This window comes from Erpetoichthys calabaricus, chromosome 4 (genome assembly GCF_900747795.2).
Source record: "Erpetoichthys calabaricus chromosome 4, fErpCal1.3, whole genome shotgun sequence".
Classification (NCBI taxonomy): Eukaryota; Metazoa; Chordata; class Cladistia; order Polypteriformes; family Polypteridae; genus Erpetoichthys; species Erpetoichthys calabaricus.
Window position 1 is genome coordinate 55,872,867 of NC_041397.2, and position 19,769 is coordinate 55,892,635.

The 19,769-nt window shown below is 35.2% G+C and overlaps 1 protein-coding gene across 2 annotated transcripts in view; it reads right to left on the bottom strand.

The window, feature by feature from the left end:
- pan3 (poly(A) specific ribonuclease subunit PAN3) overlaps positions 1-19,769 on the bottom strand; it is a 206,829-nt gene that overhangs the window by 3,540 nt on the left and 183,520 nt on the right. For both annotated transcript variants that reach the window (XM_028799486.2, XM_028799485.2), the window contains exons 14-17: positions 19,034-19,173; positions 17,436-17,565; positions 7,839-7,903; positions 1,271-1,409 (exon numbers count right to left, since the gene is read on the bottom strand). In XM_028799486.2, coding sequence (XP_028655319.2) covers positions 1,271-1,409; positions 7,839-7,903; positions 17,436-17,565; positions 19,034-19,173 — 474 coding nt within the window. The remainder of the gene's footprint in view (positions 1-1,270; positions 1,410-7,838; positions 7,904-17,435; positions 17,566-19,033; positions 19,174-19,769) is intronic.

Here is a 19,769-nt window from a genome sequence, read left to right on the forward strand (position 1 = left end):
ATTAAATAGTAAAAATGGAACAATTTTGAAAAATATTAAACTTTACCACATTTTTAAAAGTCCCACAAAGCATAACAAGGAGTGACCTGATAAAAGGTTTACAGAGATTTGCCCCTAACGGGTGAGGAGCAGCAATTTTACTTCGGCCATATACAAAATTATGTTTTAATAGTCTGTCATTTCTTTATAGCTGTTTGTAAGATGCAGCAAGGCAAATTCTACAAAAGTGATATTTGTTGTGTTTTTCAAGTCTGAGAAATAAATTGTTTTATTCATTGAGTTATACATTTTGAACAATTGACAAGTCTCCTGTTTAATCACTTAATGCAAAACATTGCCTTATCTAATTATTTCCCTATGACTTAGATTCTTCAAAACTTTTTTCAGAGCAGCAAATATATTTCTGTTTATTCTATGGATGCTATGAACTCTGTATTGTGATTAATCTTTTTCTGCAGTACATGTTCATATTCTAATGTTTGGGACAAGCACAGATGATTAGGAAGGTTACTCAGTCACTTTGTTGCATAATCACTAGAAAATATTTATTATCAACATTAGTCTTAGCCTCTTACTTTAAAAAAACATTTAATTGTCCCAGTTTGTGGATCCAATATTGAATGACCTGGAATAAGACTGACCTGTAACTTAATTTAAATTTCTTTTAAATTAAGACTGTAATTAAGTACAAATTTTGCTTGAAAACAATGCTGACCATTTCAGATATTTATAAATGTGCACAGCATAAACCTTGGACTGCATCTATCAGCAAAAAGCAAATCTTAGACGACCTTTCTTTTAATTAAGTAAATGGAGGCGGAAGAAACAATTGTTTCAAATGAAGATGCGTTACAAAAAATCTGTTCAGATTAGTACTGAATAACAAGTAAAAATAACTAAAGAATAACCCAATTTTTTTTTCAATCTAGGCATAATATGACTGGCTATAACAATGAGCCAAATGTTGCAGCGTTATGTAAAAACATAAAATTAAAAAGAACACAATGTCAAATTTAAGAATTTTATTTTTATTTGACCAGTTAAAGACAGATGTCATCCATTGTTTCACATCTGTAACATGACCTAAAGAATTTTATCTGTAACAGTTAAGTATAGTAGGGAAAGCAAAAACACGTTTTTCTTTTATTTTGAAGCAATAAAAATACTCAACTACTTGTACAGTTTAGATAGCAGTACATTAAGACTATTTTTTATCGCCTGTGACAGTATTTTTTTTGGAAGTAAGCTTATTTTGTTTTTAATATGTTACCTTATTTAGGCAGGACACAATATGACTGAGATCAATCCAGGGGGTACCTGCTTCTGACACCTGATGGAAGAGATGATCTCTGAAGAGTTTAAGTAAATATCTGTCACCAGTCTCTGACCATGATGGATCTTTTTGGAATCTAGAAGAAAATAAAAAATAAAATTAATAGCTTTAACAGACAGTACATAATTGGCAATGAAATTCTATAAATGCACTACAAACTACATGTTTATGCATTAACTACAAAAGTATACAGTAATTTGATTACTACAGTTATTAAATTATGTTTTGCCAAACAGTCTCTAAACAAAACTGCAGTTTACATTTCTGGGCTGAAGCTTGTTTTTAGTATTTATACTGGGGAAAAAGAATAAACGTTGTGTTGATGAAACTTGCTAATTACATTAAAATATCTGAAAAGGCAAATTCCTTTTCTTGTTAATCATATGCAGCATTGTAAATAAAAAGAAAGGAAATAGTTGACACAAAATGAAAATTTATAACAGACTAACCAAGGAACTTAGACCAAAACTGGCAAAAAATGCATGTATCTTATACAGTCTTGTTTGAAAAGAGAGAAAAAAAAAAACAATGAACTGTTATACTATATGGGAAAATTAAAAATATTTTTTAAAAAATGTATTCTTATAATGTTGTTTCATGACATATAACACTTACAAGGAATGAGTGGAAAAGTTAAATATTACAGTACATGAACCCAAATTGTCACTCACAGATCATATGCTTGGACAAGTAAGAAATTAACAAAAGTAACAGAGAGCTAAATGGAAGGGGACAAGAGTAGAAACTACTAAGTACAGTAATGTAGTATACATCTTTACTAATAAAATGGGTCCTTATTTTGTGTTCCTCTTATAGTTTGTTGCAATATTAAGCACATTTGCATCTACACTTATATTCAAAACTGCTTAAAGCTAGTTGACATGAATATAAGCCCACCATGATCAAACTTTCCACACAGTGTATAATAGTAATAAAGATTAATTTCTTTTTTTATATAAAATAAACTGTTTACACTGAAACTTCAATACCGCTCAAACAGTAAGAGATACTGACATATCTTTATAGTTATAGGACATTACTACAATCCAGCCAAAGCGTGTACTGGTGTCCACATAAATTTAGAGCAAATATTCTCAATTTGACATAGAAAGTTGGGTAGTGATGCTCTTATAGATCAGCTGCTAATCTAAATCTGACAATCTTCACTCCAAATGACTCGATCAGTAATCAGAAAATTGGGCAACCTCAAAAAATGATTTTTCATAAGCTTTTCTAAACTTAACATAATTTAGTTGTAGTGCTCCATTATGCAAGGTATTACTTGAGGAACTAGAGGAAGCGCATGTGTCATTTTGTTACATGACCTTCCTGTAAACAGAGATGGGAGAGTCAGACATTAAGAGAGAGTTAGGACAGGAATAGTGGCTTTAAAAGTAAAGTGGAGTAGTAAACTGAGAAAAGGTGAATCTCAAGAGTTGTAGTGTGCATGGAGAATAGCAGATGTGTATGTTGTGCATCTTGGATGTGATGTACTTGAGATGCTCATCTTTAGCAAGATTTGAAAGGGAAGCTCCCTTAACGAGAGGCTTTCATTTTATTAATTCTACAAGTGGGGGAGACCATTCAGTTCATTAAGCTTACTTGTGTAACAAATAGCTAAATTGTCCAAAAATCTCACCCAGGTGCATCTTAATCTTTGTCAAGATTTCTGCTTCAACAGCATGTCTCAAAAGTTTGTTTTAGTCTCTTACCACTTACAAGATGTGTTTTCGGCTTTCTTTTTCTTCGGTTACAGTCTTGAATAAAAGCACACTTGTTTTATTATTTTTGTACCGTCTGTGAAAGTGCTTATTTGATATTTGGACTTCAGTATTCACACATTATACACTTCATGTCAAAAGTTTGTTGTAAGAACTAAAACAAATAACGATATATTATTTACCCTCTACAGCTCCTGGTACCTCGCTCCCAGATAAACAAGGCTTGAGCTGGGAGAGCTTTTTGCCCTTCCTGCAGCGGTGGGGGGAATGGGATAGCAGGCTGCTTACTGCTTTTGCTTATCAACACACTTACAAAACAAAAGACGCTGATGGAGAGGTGTGAACAGATTTACGGTGGGCCGGGTTTACAAGTTTTTTCATAGGCTTTGATAATTCTAGTGTTAATAAAATATGGAATTGTAACACCTAGGGTAATTGTAAACCACCATGTTAATATTCAACATAAGGCTTCTACATATCTAATGATGCAGGAGCTTAATATAAATAAAAGAAAATGTAAAAGAATAAAGAAAAAAAATCAGAAACGGACAATCCTAGCGAAACAAAAGCGGTGATTGGTATCATTCTTAAAAACCTTATCAGATCATTACTGAAGTTGAGAAATGCTTTGTCCATTCATACTTTACAGAACTCTCCTTGGTAATTAACACCAGAATCACAAGATACAGGAGGTCTTTGAATTCAACTGTAAATAAAACAAATAGGAGGCACAGCTTTATCCTTTTGTACTCACAGGATGATCTACAGTGCTGCTTTAGTTATTTAAATCATTTAAGTAAAACTTTTTCATAACTATTAGTTTTTGCAGAGGGAAGTGATTTTAGCCACAAATTCAAAGTTCTGTTTGGAAGGAGTAATGCATTGAAAAGAAACATACTAGGTCAATCATAATCAGCTCATGGGCAAAAGTGACTGAAATATTTAATTCAGTAAGCTATGGTAAAGGTTAAGAAGCTATGGGTGTTGCAAAACAATGAAGAAGTTTAAAAGATTCCAAAGTCTATGTGTCCTATTCAAAACTAGCATTCAGGTTCTATGCATAATCACTGATCCAGTAAATGGAAATGTCCAGTCTTTTCTGGCACAGCTGTTTGTTGCGGTAAATATCTGATTAGCAAAACAAGCAAACTGTAATATCTGGCATAAAATTTGTATTTATAAGAAAAAAAAAATATTAATATTGCTACATAATGCCAGTAAAAAAGGTCAATGGAATGTTTAAAATTATCATTGAAATGCTGGGCACAATTTTTTTTTTTTTTAAATGGAGAATGCAAAGCAAACACCATCCATAACACTGGCAACGCAGAAAAGATATATGCCTAAAATAACTAAATGAAGTTGTCATATGTCTATACAGAATTGTATGGCTGATATGTAGTTTTCTTTTGGTTCAACAAAATAATAGTTAAAGACTCACTGGCATAAACACCTGGCAAAAGGTGAATATGCAACTCTGCCTGTGCATTTATCACAGTAATCGATTGTATTTAGCTAGCCTTTATATCGATGCATTCTTTTACTTCAGCACACTCGCAAACGAAAAAGGTGGCAAGAAGTTTATTTAGACTAGCCGACTATATTTCTTTACCTTATCCAATGTAGTACAATGCTGCGGTGGGTTGGCACCCTGCCCGGGATTGGTTCCCTGCCTTGTGCCCTGTGTTGGCTGGGATTGGCTCCAGCAGACCCCCGTGACCCTGTGTTCGGATTCAGCGGGTTGGAAAATGGATGGATGGATGGATGTAGTACAATGGCTCTAAATTTCATCCCAATGCTAATCACTAGTATGAATTTCTTAAGTTAATTAATTTCATGTAGCTAAAAGAACAACTGTCGGAGACAGTATCTTGTCCTGCCCTATAGTTCCGGAGCGTTTCGTCTTCAGGTGTTCATACAGAATCAGTGCTGTTGTTTATGCTATCTAAAAATAGATTTTGTAGTGAAAAATTTCTCTGAAAATTTGGTGTAGCTGGCTCAATGATTAGACTACTGAAAAACTGTACAGACTATCATAGCATACTGGTGTCCAATGGAGGATTATGCAGGGTTTGGGAAATTAGCCAATTAAGGAAATATATTAATGTTTTAAATTGATTAGTTGATTAAACCGAATAATTGTGGCAGCTCTAAACAGTTTGGCTATCGAACTTTATAAACTGTTTGGAATATGACAAATTCCTACACCTTGACAAATAGCATTCACAGATGAAGAGTCATATTAGTATACTATAAGCTACAGTATAATGCAAACAAATGTGTTGCTCAATTTATATATAAAAAGTCACCTTGTGGGTTGCCTGGCCTTGCACACCATACAAACTTAGCCTTCTGTTTGACTCCTTATTTAATAGTGTACTTTTCTCTTGCAGGCTTAAAATTCTATATACAACTGTATTGTTACATTGACGTATATGTACTGTATGAATATAAGCCACAATATTACAAAGAAAGATATCCTAGCTCAAAAGATAAACAAGATTTTTTCCAGCTGAATATGTACGTTTTTGCTGAAACCAAAAAAGAAAAAATAATTAGCTTTGTCAAGCCTTCATTTTTTAAACTCCAGAGAACAGTTACGCTAATCTAACACTGTTCAATAAGTAAGTTAATTCTTTTTCTTCTTTCGGCTGCTCCCGTTAGGGGTTGCCACAGCAGATCATCTTCTTCCATATCTTTATGTCCTCTGTATCGTGTTCTGTTACACCCATCACCTGCATGTCCTCTCTCACCACATCCATAAACCTTCGCTTAGGCCTTCCTCTTTTCCTCTTTCCTGGCAGCTCTATCCTTAGCATCTTTTCTCCCCTAATATACCCAGCCTCTCTCCTCTGCACATGTCCAAACCAACGCAATCTCGCCTCTTTGTCTCCCAACTGTCCAACTTGAGCTGACCCTCTAATGTACTCATTTCTAATCCTATCCATCCTCGTCACACCCAGTGCAAATCTTAGCATCTTTAACTCTGACATCTGCTTTCTGGTCAGTGCTGCCATCTCCAACCCATATAACATAGCTGGTCTCACTACCATCCTGTAGACCTTTCCTTTCACTCTTGCTGATACCCATCTGTCACAAATTACTCCTGACACTCTTCTCCACCCATTCCACCCTACCTGCATTCTCTTTTTCACCTCTCTTCCACAATCCCCATTACTCTGTACTGTTGATCCCAAGTATTTAAACTCATCCACCTTTGCCAGCTCTACTCCCTGCATCCTCACCATTCCACTGACCTCCCTCTCATTTACACACATGTATTCTGTCTTGTTCCTACTGACCATCATTCCTCTCCTCTCTAGAGCATATCTCCACCTCTCCAGGGTCCCCTCAACCTGCTCCCTACTATCGCTACAGATCACAATGTCAACAGCAAACATCATAGGTGCTCCAAAAGATAACAAGGATACCTAAGTTGGCTCTACAGCATATAAAGCACATGGGATTTTGAAAGGACTGTGGAACTGATCTCTGTTACATACAAAATGTGACTGTGTGGTCAGGGAAACTGGGCTGCAGTAACAGCATGGAAAACTCTTTTGTGATGATACTAGATGTTCCTATTGAAACAGATGTGTTTTTTGGGGATGCAGCAGCCAATTCTGACACTGCACTTCAAAAATGAAGTTGAATTCTACTGCAACAAATACACTATTTTGAGAAAGCAAAAATCTAAAAGGACAAATGGATATAGTTGCATAAGGTTTTCCAGATATAGTTGACTACTAGTTTAATCATATCTGCTTTGAGAAAATAGCAGTGTGCCCTTATTATGCAAAGGAGCAAGACACTTTAAATGTATGGTTTAGGGAGTATTATAGACACAGGGAACAATGTATAATAAATATTTAATAGTATAATAATCCAAAACATTAGATAATATTAAATTAATCTAAAACAGTACTCCTGGCAATGAAAAGCATGCTAGAGTGAATTGCTTCCACAGCTGGGAAGAAACCCATTTCTTTAACCTGGAGATATTTCTCTTATTTTATTGCTTTTCTCACTTAATCCTGTCCCATTAGCCAACACACACCCCAAATATGAATACCAGTAGCCAACACTCAGGTTTGCCGTGTTGATGGTTTACAACTAGTCATATTTCTTTATGGCTTTTAGTACTGTACCATACAAAGTAGTGCTGGTTATACATCAACACTAATATGCCACTCCTATCCAGACCTATAAGTATGTTGCATGATATCAACAAAAGCATCTGCGCAAAATTCTGGCAGTTCATGAAGCAAGCAATTATTGAAAGAGGCAAGTCGAAGGATGTGTTAACAAAAAAGTTGAGAGAAACAAAAAAAAAAAGGTTAGTTATTTAAATACTCAAACTATAATTCTTACATAGCGAAATTAAGAATTAAATCATTATATAAGTGCAATTATTCCTCAATATTTCTACTAAGCAATTATTGATGTCCATATCTTACAGGAGCAGGGTTAATTTGGTAAAATCCTTTTTTAATATCCGTTTGCAGCTTATACAAGAATTACATGGCAGTCATTTTCTTTTTAAGCAGGCTAACATCAGTGAAGTACTACTAACCACTAGATTAGAAAAAAGTAACAACACAATCTACACAAAATTTTAAAATTACTGACAATTCGTAATTTATAATTTCTTGCTCATTTGAATAAAATCTTACACATTAACAATTGAATTTAAAAATCTTTTTATTTCATACAGAGGATTTAGAACTGAAGATTAAACAATACATAAATGTATGAATATTTTTATACAATATAGTTAGCCTTACTCTGGCCTTTCGTTGATGGTTCCCAATTTTGCAAGCAGTCTGAATAGTCTGCCATTTTGTACTTCCTGGGGAATTCAAAGCAAACATATTAAAAAAAAAAAACAAAAAAAAACACATGCACATTTATTTATAAGCACACTGAAAAGCTTATGTTAGACAAATTTAAATCTAACCTACTTCAGGAAAACAAATTTAATTTGAACTCTAAACTATATATATAATATTCTATTCAGCACTTACCAACAACTTACACATTATTCACAACTTACCAACAAACTATATGTGTGTTGTTAGTCTGAGGTTTTAACAAGTTTTCCTATTAAAATGCTACAGTTGAAAACCTTATAAAGTAATCTCTGGTATATTTTCTTAAATAAAAACAGTTTTTTCCCAGTAGTTTTGTAAATTGAGGTATTTATGGGACAATTCTGAAACAATAGTGGACTACTTCAACAAAAAAATCTGTATAATATTTAACAAGTTATGCCATGCAAATGTTGTATCATTTTTATGTATTAACAATACTTACAAAAATCCAAAAGCACAAAGAAATGCTTGTTTTAAACATCAATGAATAGACATGGCACAATAAGTTTGTATGATTAGGGTTAGTGAAGATCATCATAAAAAATCTCACCCCACTAATGTACACAGAACTCAGAATAATTACTGGATTAAATTCTCTCACTCACACATATGAAGAAAATAAATCAACTCCCAGAGTCAACAACATTTATATGACACTCCTAGGAAGAGATTATATACTAATATATCTGCTTTCAAAAAGGTTTCTTTACAAATATGGCTTTTCTTCTTCAGCATTTCCAGACTATTAATGGTCAAAGGCTTGCCTATTAGTTCTGTCATTACTGGATGAAAATATTTAAAAGAACTGACAAGATGTACCACTCAATGCTGCTTGAGTGAGAGAGCGGAAAAAGGAAACGTTATTAAAAGTTATTATGTGGCAAACTTTATTACCCTGAAATTTGCTGCATTTAGTATAAACAGAATGTTAATGTTAAAAAGTACTGGTACAAAGGACTCCAATTTGAAATAAAAACTCTGCAGATCATATGACCCTCACCCAGGTGACACTGAACCATAATTTAACTAAGTGAAGGAAAATTATAGATTAAAAAGTTAAATGCAATGGCTGGGGATTGAACACAGATTTCTTGTTTGAAAGGTAAGCTGCTGCTTCTGGGTTTCACACTAGTATTTCTTACCACTCCCTCTGAGCCTTTGGGTGTCAGCAAGATTGAAAGTTTCATGTCAAAAATGTATGGTGAAAACGACCTTGGCAACAAATTTTAAGCCTGTAGCCGAAAAACAAAGCTATGCATAAAACAAACAAACAAACAAACAACAGAGATTGTGCTATATAGTTTTACAAATCGTACCTTTATCTATTTTTGATAATGACATGAATGTGTGTGTAATGGCTTTCTTCTGTCATGTGTCACTAGCTGATGTCCTTCCTCAAATGAACCCAGAAAAGGCATGCCCTGAAGCTTTTATGTATGAAAAACATGGGATAGGCTTGCAGAACTTAAAGCATATAACTCTAGTGTAAAAAGGCTTCTCTTTGAAGGCTGAGGGAGGTGACACTATTTTAACACTAGAATTACCAGAGTCTACGAAAAAACTCGTAGATCCGGCCCACCTTAAAACCATTCGCACCTCTCTGCCAGTGTCCTTTGTCCTCTAAATGTGCCGATAAAAACAAGCTGCAAGCAGCCGGCTATTCTATCCCCCCACCGACTTAGAATGTGCACGAGCATCTTCCAGCTCATGCCTTCATTGATTATCTGGGAGTGAAGTGGAGTTTTAGAGTGAAAATCATAGATCGTTATTTGGAACACACGCATTTCATGTGTGTTCCGTTTCTACAGTAATCTGTGTAAACACATTGTTAAAACAGAAACTTTTTCATATTTTACTAATAAATGTTACAAAATGTAGACATACACTATAGAATGTGTGAAGCAGCATGAAGTCCAAACATCAAATAAACACTTTCACAAAAGGTTCAAGAACAATACAACAGCTTCCGTGGCATAGTGGTAAGATTTGCTGTCTCAGAGTGCAGCAGGCTTATTGTCCATCAGAGACCTGAGTTCGATTCCCCGTTGAGGAGAAAGTATTCTTTTTTTTTTTTTTTTTTTCTTTTCAACCTCAAGCAGACATAAAATGTATAAATTGGTATGTACTGTCAGTTAATGAGATCGTTATATTTTCATGTAGGATGCTCCTTTAAAATATTTTTTAACAATTGAGACTGCAATTAACATGAATAAGTGTCCTTATAACTGTTATTTTTAAGATCCATAACACACAGACAGACAGAGCACTGCGTAACAGAGAGACAGGCAGAAAAGTCACTAGATATATAAATAAACAGGGAAGGCACATATACTGAAAGAAAAAAAGAACAACATGTGCATTGATCCTGCTGCACTGAATAAGCTCACGCGCTCTAACATTTCCCCCCCACCCCGATCTGACTCTAAATAACAGCGCAAGTACAGACGCAAACCAAGTGTATGTGTGTACTGTATAATATTAACAAAAAGAGCAGCTTACTACTGAAAACAGCAAATATAGGAGTGAGTGGGGATAGAACCAGGGACTCTTGATCACACTTGGTTGGGGGTGGGGGGGGTGGGGGGGGGTGGTGTAAGGGGGGGAATGTTAGAGTGCGTGAGCTTATTCAGTGCTGCAGGATCAACGCACATGTTGATCTTTTTTTTCTTTCAGTAATAGCGCCAACATAAATCCACACCCGATCTGACGCGGTGGGGTGGGGTGGGCGGTAGTACTGTATGTATCGTGATCGTGATTTAGAGAGAAGTAAAAGTTACTGTTTTTTTAAACTTTTAAAGTCCTATAAATGCACACCATGTGTTACAGACGCAAACCAAATGTATGTGTGTACTGTATAATATTAACAAAAGGAGCAGCTCACTACTGAAAACAGCAAATATAGGAGTGAGTGGGGATCGAACCGGGGACTCTTGATTACAAGTCAGCAAATCTTACCGCTATGCCAATGAAGCTGTTGTCTATTCCTTGAATCTTTTGTGAAAGTGTTTACTTGATCTTTGGACTTCAGGTTTCATACATTACATAGTTTATGCCTACATTTTGTCATTTACTACTAAAATATGAAAAACATTTGTTTTAAAAATGTGTTTACAGAGATTACTGTAGAAACGGAACACACATGAAATCGGTGTGTTCCAAATAGCAATCTATTATTTCCACTCTAAAACTTCAGCACTTCAGTCACTCCCAGATAATCAAACAAGGCATGAGCTGGGAAAACTTAGTGAACATTCTGCGGCGGTGGGGGATGGAATAGCCGGCTGCTTGCTGCTCGTCTTAATCAGCACATTTAGAAGACAAAAGAGAGGTGAGAACGGTTTTAAGGTGGGCCGGATCTACGTGTTTTTTTCATAGACTCTGGTAATTCTAGTGTTAATGCTCATAGCAGTTCTGAGTAAATAGATTTTAGATACATGGATGATCAACTATACCAATGTAAATGAAACTTTAAACATGCTCTCCAGATTGGACTCAAGTTACAAATTGATTTAACAGGTTTTTGCTCAAAATAAATGCTTCCTATTGAACATGTGTCAAAACAGTGTATAGCATTCTGCATGTTACTTTTTAATCATATGGCCTTCACTGCCTCTGAGTGTACCATATTGAAATTGTATAGACCATATTATACAAAACTTTATGAGAAAAAAAACTGAGTTCCAGGACATAATCTGAGCTCCATCCAACCATTTTTACATACTTTTTATTAAGAAAAAGTCGAAAACAGTGCTTTATTTAGTAAAGATTTTATTGTAAAGTATTGTAACTAAAATCCCTTTCAAATGCATGAGATGTGCTAAACTTAATTTAGTTAAGGATAGAGGTCTCAAACTCAGCTCCAGGAAGAGTTATGGCTACAGAAAGTTTTCAATCCAGCTAAATTTCTTAAATAAAAGACAATTCTGGCTAATGGATCTTTATTCCTTAAATCTAGTTCACTCGATTATTTTAGAACATTCAAATACAGTGGTGTGAAAAACTATTTGCCCCCTTCCTGATTTCTTATTCTTTTGCATGTTTGTCACACAAAATGTTTCTGATCATCAAACACATTTAACCATTAGTCAAATATAACACAAGTAAACACAAAATGCAGTTTTTAAATGATGGTGTTTATTATTTAGGGAGAAAAAAAATCCAAACCTACATGGCCCTGTGTGAAAAAGTAATTGCCCCCTTGTTAAAAAATAACCTAACTGTGGTGTATCACACCTGAGTTCAATTTCCGTAGCCACCCCCAGGCCTGATTACTGCCACACCTGTTTCAATCAAGAAATCACTTAAACAGGAGCTGCCTGACACAGAGAAGTAGACCAAAAGCACCTCAAAAGCTAGACATCATGCCAAGATCCAAAGAAATTCAGGAACAAATGAGAACAGAAGTAATTGAGATCTATCAGTCTGGTAAAGGTTATAAAGCCATTTCTAAAGCTTTGGGACTCCAGCGAACCACAGTGAGAGCCATTATCCACAAATGGCAAAAACATGGAACAGTGGTGAACCTTCCCAGGAGTGGCCGGCCGACCAAAATTACCCCAAGAGCGCAGAGACGACTCATCCGAGAGGTCACAAAAGACCCCAGGACAACGTCTAAAGAACTGCAGGCCTCACTTGCCTCAATTAAGGTCAGTGTTCACGACTCCACCATAAGAAAGAGACTGGGCAAAAACGGCCTGCATGGCAGATTTCCAAGACGCAAACCACTGTTAAGCAAAAAGAACATTAGGGCTCGTCTCAATTTTGCTAAGAAACATCTCAATGATTGCCAAGACTTTTGGGAAAATACCTTGTGGACTGATGAGTCAAAAGTTGAACTTTTTGGAAGGCAAATGTCCCGTTACATCTGGCGTAAAAGGAACACAGCATTTCAGAAAAAGAACATCATACCAACAGTAAAATATGGTGGTGGTAGTGTGATGGTCTGGGGTTGTTTTGCTGCTTCAGGACCTGGAAAGCTTGCTGTGATAGATGGAACCATGAATTCTACTGTCTACCAAAAAATCCTGAAGGAGAATGTCCGGCCATCTGTTCGTCAACTCAAGCTGAAGCGATCTTGGGTGCTGCAACAGGACAATGACCCAAAACACACCAGCAAATCCACCTCTGAATGGCTGAAGAAAAACAAAATGAAGACTTTGGAGTGGCCTAGTCAAAGTCCTGACCTGAATCCAATTGAGATGCTATGGCATGACCTTAAAAAGGCGGTTCATGCTAGAAAACCCTCAAATAAAGCTGAATTACAACAATTTTGCAAAGATGAGTGGGCCAAAATTCCTCCAGAGCGCTGTAAAAGACTCATTGCAAGTTATCGCAAACGCTTGATTGCAGTTATTGCTGCTAAGGGTGGCCCAACCAGTTATTACGTTCAGGGGGCAATTACTTTTTCACACAGGGCCATGTAGGTTTGGATTTTTTTTTCTCCCTAAATAATAAAAACCACCATTTACAAACTGCATTTTGTGTTAACTTGTGTTATATTTGACTAATGGTTAAATGTGTTTGATGATCAGAAACATTTTGTGTGACAAACATGCAAAAGAATAAGAAATCAGGAAGGGGGCAAATAGTTTTTCACACCACTGTACTTCTTTTACTCTTCCAGCAGTCATATTCAGAGACTTTTCTGTCTTTTTTCTGACAACTAAAAATATGATGCAAAAAATAAGGGAACCAACAGTGAATATACAAACAGTCTTCATCATAAAGTAAGTATTTAATGCTGTAGGGCAGACTGGCTTTATTAATTTTGTCAGGCTGGAACCTACATCCTGACTTAAGCAAACAACTGCCAGACACACTTAATATCAGCTTCTTTTTCACTAGTTTCCCTTTGGAAAGCACGCTCTGCGGCTTATCTGATAAGTGAATCTATACCAGACCATTTGACATTGATGGACGCTTCTCCATTACATGAGCAGGACACCCGGGTTCAGAACATAGGACCATAAATTAAGGATGAGCAATATTGATGGACAGAACTTTCCTCAAGTCGTCAACCAAGAGGTTATGTGCACCGAAGAAGCCAATGGCAAGACCTCTATTCCTTCCTTTAAAATCCCTTAGGTGCCTTAATCACACACCCCAGAGTGCTAATGAGGGAACTTTCTAAACTGCATGCATCAACCAATCCCCTCATCAACACCCCAGGGCTAATCGTCTACGCTACCATACACACCTAGACCCACCCAGAGACTGAGCGCACCGTTTTCTATTAAAAACTAGCACACTGCCACAGACTCCATCTCATCTTACCACACACCTCCCCCACAAGCTGCCAGTTGCACAGGAGGGATGCATCACCAGACCAAACAGTGCAACTGGTGGCTGGAGTCTGTGGCATGACCCTCTTGCATCTGCACCAACATCAATAAAATCACTAACAAACAAGAACATTAAAATACCTCACAACAAAACCAACCCAAGCCCTTCTAAAACAGGACAATAAAATGAATAAGAACTTTTAAAAACAAACAAAAGTGAAGCCAATAATAAAAAATCAGTTTATTTACAAATCTATAATTCAAAAAATGTCCTTTTGTTTTTTCAGGCATGGGCACACTTGTTGTATTCCTTTCTTTTTATTTGAAATACTAGGGTGTTGTACCGTGTTAGCCATTATGAATGTAGAGAAAAGCCAAGCAAAATGACACCTTTTATTGGCTAACTAAAAAGATTACAATATGCAAGCTTTCGAGGCAACTCAGGCCCCTTCTTCAGGCAAGATATAATCTCCACCGGGTCTTCAGTTCCATGTAGTAGCGGTACATTTCGGTGTCTTGTATATCTGTAGTACTAGGGTGTTGTACTGTGTTAGCCATTATGAATGTAGAGAAAAGCCAAGCAAAATGACACCTTTTATTGGCTAACTAAAAAGATTACAATATGCAAGCTTTCGAGACAACTCAGGCCCCTTCTTCAGGCAAGATGTAATCAAAGATGTAATTTTTATTTGAAAAAAAGTATATGAGGAGAGATATTTTAGAAACCAAATAAAGCAACATATAACAGAGAAACAAAAACGGCAGAAGGTAAGCAGGCAGAGTTGACACGTAAAGAGGCATTTACTCCAAAGAAGCTTAAGTCCTCTACTGGCAAATGATTCCAAGATGCTAGAGAGTTTACAGGAGTTTTGAACTTGCAACAGTTCTACTGAATCACAACTGCACAACTACCTATAAGAACCACCACTGCCTAGAAGTGAACAACCCCTGATAGATCAATAATGCACATTTCCCCTTGCAGAAACAGCAAGAACATTTTTTTCTACCCCATGCAGTAGTAGGCTAAAACATTATTTAGTGAAGGTTTTCATTTCCTTAATGAGAAAAGAAAGAGAATGTTTGATGATCAACCTGAAAGGCTTCTTTCTGTCATAAAGAACCTACCTGTAATGCAAGTTCAATTGACATTCAATTTCATTCTGTAGTTATATTTACTGTACACTTTGCATTAAAATATGCAAGTGACTATTGCATGGCTTCATTTACATGACATTTGTTATACAGTTTGTTTGTACAAGTATAATGAATCTATAAAAATATATAATGTATTCTGTTACTGATAATTTGTCTCAACCTAAAAGGAATGTGTGTACTGTTGCTTATGCTGTTCTGATCTAGGGCATATATGCTTTTAAAACTGCAGAAAACAGTCAGAAGTAGGAAACCTTTTTTATTTTGCTGGGTTAGGGGAAAAAGCTTACTAAAACCAGCTCAGGTTGTCTTTAAACAGTTTGTTTATATTTGCAGGTACACAGTACTGCATGAAAGCAATTATATAAAATGGATTTCAGGAGTTTGTACATGTCAATGAAATGAAGAACGCATTCTGTAGCAACTTGCCTTAAATTAGATGAATGGGTGAGCATGTAAGCAGCCTGGCAACCACTTTTAAAAGTCAGAGTTGAGCCCTGTATCAAGAGCAAAAATCTTAAGGTTTTTCAGAACACAAATATGTTGGTGAGACTTTAAGTTTGCTTGAACAAACAAGTATGGTAGAAACTTTCTAAACAATTTTGCAAAAAGAAGCCAAAAGAGCATTCCAATCAATTCACAGATCTGATAACAGAACAGGCCTGGGGAGGATACTAAACTTTTCCAAAGTCACTGAACATTTCTCTAAGCTTAGTAAAGTAGACTGTACAATAGAGGTAAAAAAATCCAAAACTACCTTTTCACTGCCTTGATATGCTTGACACTCTAAACTTAGTTAGCAGAAAATGGAGGCACTGCTTAGGAAAGTTACTACAAGACCTATTTTGATTCTGAATGTATTCAGAGAATGAATTTCAGGTGATAGTCATGGATCAACAATTTGTGAGGTATTCCACACAAAGTGTCTTTACCGGACATTGTTAAGGAAGATGTCCAGCTAATTGGAAAAGAAAACCACAGCCTGGTTGCAAAAAGTCACAAAAAGGATAATAGGAAAACAGATGTCTTTAAATGGCAAGCTTAGTATTTTTAAAGTAAGTTTTTTCATTCCCTATACTGACATGCATGCATATAACCAATACACACAAGAAATCCTATATTAAAAAAAGCTTTAAAACTTACTGTCTGATTTGAAGCCATCTTCCTGTGTACTGATCACATCATGAGACTATACATATGGCAAACATACATATTCATATCATATGTGTAAGAATGTATTTTACAGAGATTCTACTATTTTTAAATAAATCTGTTTTTTTCTGTTAATCTTACTCTTTCTTTGCACACATAACAAACTTTCACTCTCAGGATGTAAAAAATGTGAAACTGCACACTCTTTTATTGTAAATATTCTAAACACAATAATTAAATAAACACTTTAGCCCAAGGATGCTCTTCTCTATATACACAAACATAAAACTCCTCAATATTTAACTGATGAGACTTTAAAGATAATCACCTAACTAAACATAAATGATTCAGCAGTGATGTTCTCTTAATAAATAGTAGAATATTAGTCATACTAAAAGGCATCTCAAACATCCAAAATCTGATTAACTTTAAGTCACATTAAGAGACAGTTATTATTACCATAGTTAAAATAAGTATGAGAGAAATATGAAATTACATTATTAAAATTTCTGCACCGTCAGTTACTCAAGCTGGATGTTTAAAATAGGAGAAAACAGCATTATTTACATTTACTTATTTGTCTTTATCCAAGGTGACTTTCAACATTTATGATACAATTGATTACATTTCTTTTTGGTTTTTCAATTGGAGCACAGGTAGTTCAAGTGACTTGCTCATGGTCACACAGTGTAGTAAGGGGATTTGAACCCACAATCTTAGGGTTTGAAGTCCAAAGCCTTAACCACAATGCCACACTGCCTGCATTACTTGCACTATATTATTTTGTCAAAAATACTTGGATAAAACGATGACTGCAGAAACTCTGACATTTAAAAAAATAAACCATCTCTGCTAAAATATAAACATTGATATACTGTTTATCTATCTGTGTGTGTGTTTGTGTGTGAATGAGGAAAGTGTTTACCTTTGCCAAGTCTTCTTCAATAATATCATTTCTCATCTGTGATGCATCTAACTGAGTGTAAAACCTTGCACCAATCATAGGCATGATGTCATTTACACTCCTCAATCTGTTTTGGTCTGTTAAGAGATACCTTAAAAAACAAAAAATGCATTAAGTAAACTTTCATAAGGCACATGCAAATACAGTGGCTCTCAAAGGCATTTAGATTATAATTAATAATTGCATACATTCTAGCAATATTGGTGCAAACACAAATGCTGTGGAAGAAAAATATTTTATACTTAAAGATTAAAATTATGCCGATGTTCGCACTGGTTTAGACAATATATTATAGTACCCGCTGAGTACTTTTGCTATAAAAATACTGTACTCAAGTCTTTTAGAGCTTCACAAGCTCATTAAATATACGGGAAAGAAAATTAATTTTCAAATTGTGACACAATTTCTTGATTATATTTGTGGGTGGGATTCAGAACAGCACACTCAAGTACCTTCACCTTTTCAATCCTAGACACTTCAAAGCTGCTTTGATCTTGCGCTTATAATCACTGTCCTGCCAAAATGTGAATCTTCTTACAGGGCAACAATTGTTGAGTAGAATAAAACAAGTGCCTTGGCAGTATTTTCCAGTGCTTATTTTATTATTTTTCTCTTCAACTCCGAATAAGCTGGACAGCCTGTGTTCTGGCAAAACTCTTTAATAATGTTTACATAATTGTCTGTTGTTGCTCCATCACTCTTCCACTTTCTGAACACTGATTAGTGCATGTTTTACACATACCTCTTTTGGCATCACAGTGGCATCCTCTGGCTACCAAAAGCAAAATTCTCTTCACTGTTGCTTGCAGAAATTCATTCATGTACTGTTCTACAGCTCTTCAGCAGACAAACTGCCTTTTGCAAAACCCAAATTTTCCAAATTTTGAGTCATCAGTCCAAGGTACCTGCTGCCATTTTTTTGTAATCCAGTCCATGTATTTCCATGCATAGGCAAGTCATTTAGCTTCATTTACTCCTAGGAGGAATGGCTTTTAGTTGCAACTCACATAAAAACCACTTCTGATAAGACTTCTCCAGACTACAGAAGGGTACACCAGGGACCCAGTGGTTTCTACCAGTTCTGCAGTGACAACAGTGCTGGACATCTTCTGCACTCTGTTTCCAATTCTCAACATGGCCCATTTGTTTGTGTTTCTGCAGAGGATCTTGGACAGCACATTTGAAATCTTCGTCTGATGCAAAATTGATTCTAACATATCATACACATAAAATGTTTGTATATTATTAAAAATTTCCTTTGAAAATAATTTATTTTTCATTTAAAAAAAAAATAAAGCAAAATAATTTAAAGTATCAGGCGGTTACCAAATGGGATTTTTCAATGTAAAATATATAAGAACCACACTTTGATTTCTTTGCAAGTACTATGTAAATCGGAACGTATTTTGCTACCCTATTTGGAGGGAATTCAACAGCATTTGTAAAGCATGATTAAGATATTGGAATATTTTATATTTGAAAGCCATTATAACAAAACAGTTTAAATTGAACATATATCTAAAAGTGTTTCAGAATTCAATGTCTGATAGCATACTTACAAGATAAGATTTTTTAAGTCAGAAGAGTAGTTTATCGACACCAGTTCCATTGCCTTCTGAAGATTTTCTCTTTGAATTCCTGCCAATGAATTACAAGCTAGCGCTAACACAATCTTCCCTAAAGATATGAGATCTGCTTGCTGGTTATCAAGTATAAAAAACAAAACAAAAAAAGACAGAATAAGAACAATGAAGTATGCAATAATAAAAGGATCAAAAAATACTTCTAATAAAAGCTAAGGTTATGAGAATTCTAAGAAAATACCAAAATACAAATAATCACTTTTGCCAACTGCATCACTTTAATACAATAGATACATATGTGAGAAAACACATTGAAAAAATATCAATAAGCATTTCTAAAAGTAAACGTTTTAAGTAAAATGGAAAACATGTTTTATTCTATATTTGAACACTGCCTTGCACCCAGTGCTGCTATGATAGGGTTAGGTCACTTGGAATCCTAAATTGGGTTTTGTGAATGTTATGTTACGTTAATTTCATTTGTTTACCAAACTACTATAAACAAAAAATCATTTTTATACGTTTCTAATTACATTTAGTTTTGGTAATGATTATAGTGAAACACTGAAGCCACCATTACTAGAACATCAGATTAACATAGCAAGATTAAACAAATGTACTAAAAACAGTGACAAGTAAAATAAATTAGCAGAAATTAGTTTCCTTTGAAATGTCCACAGTTTTTAATTCTGGAAAATATGTATTATTTATA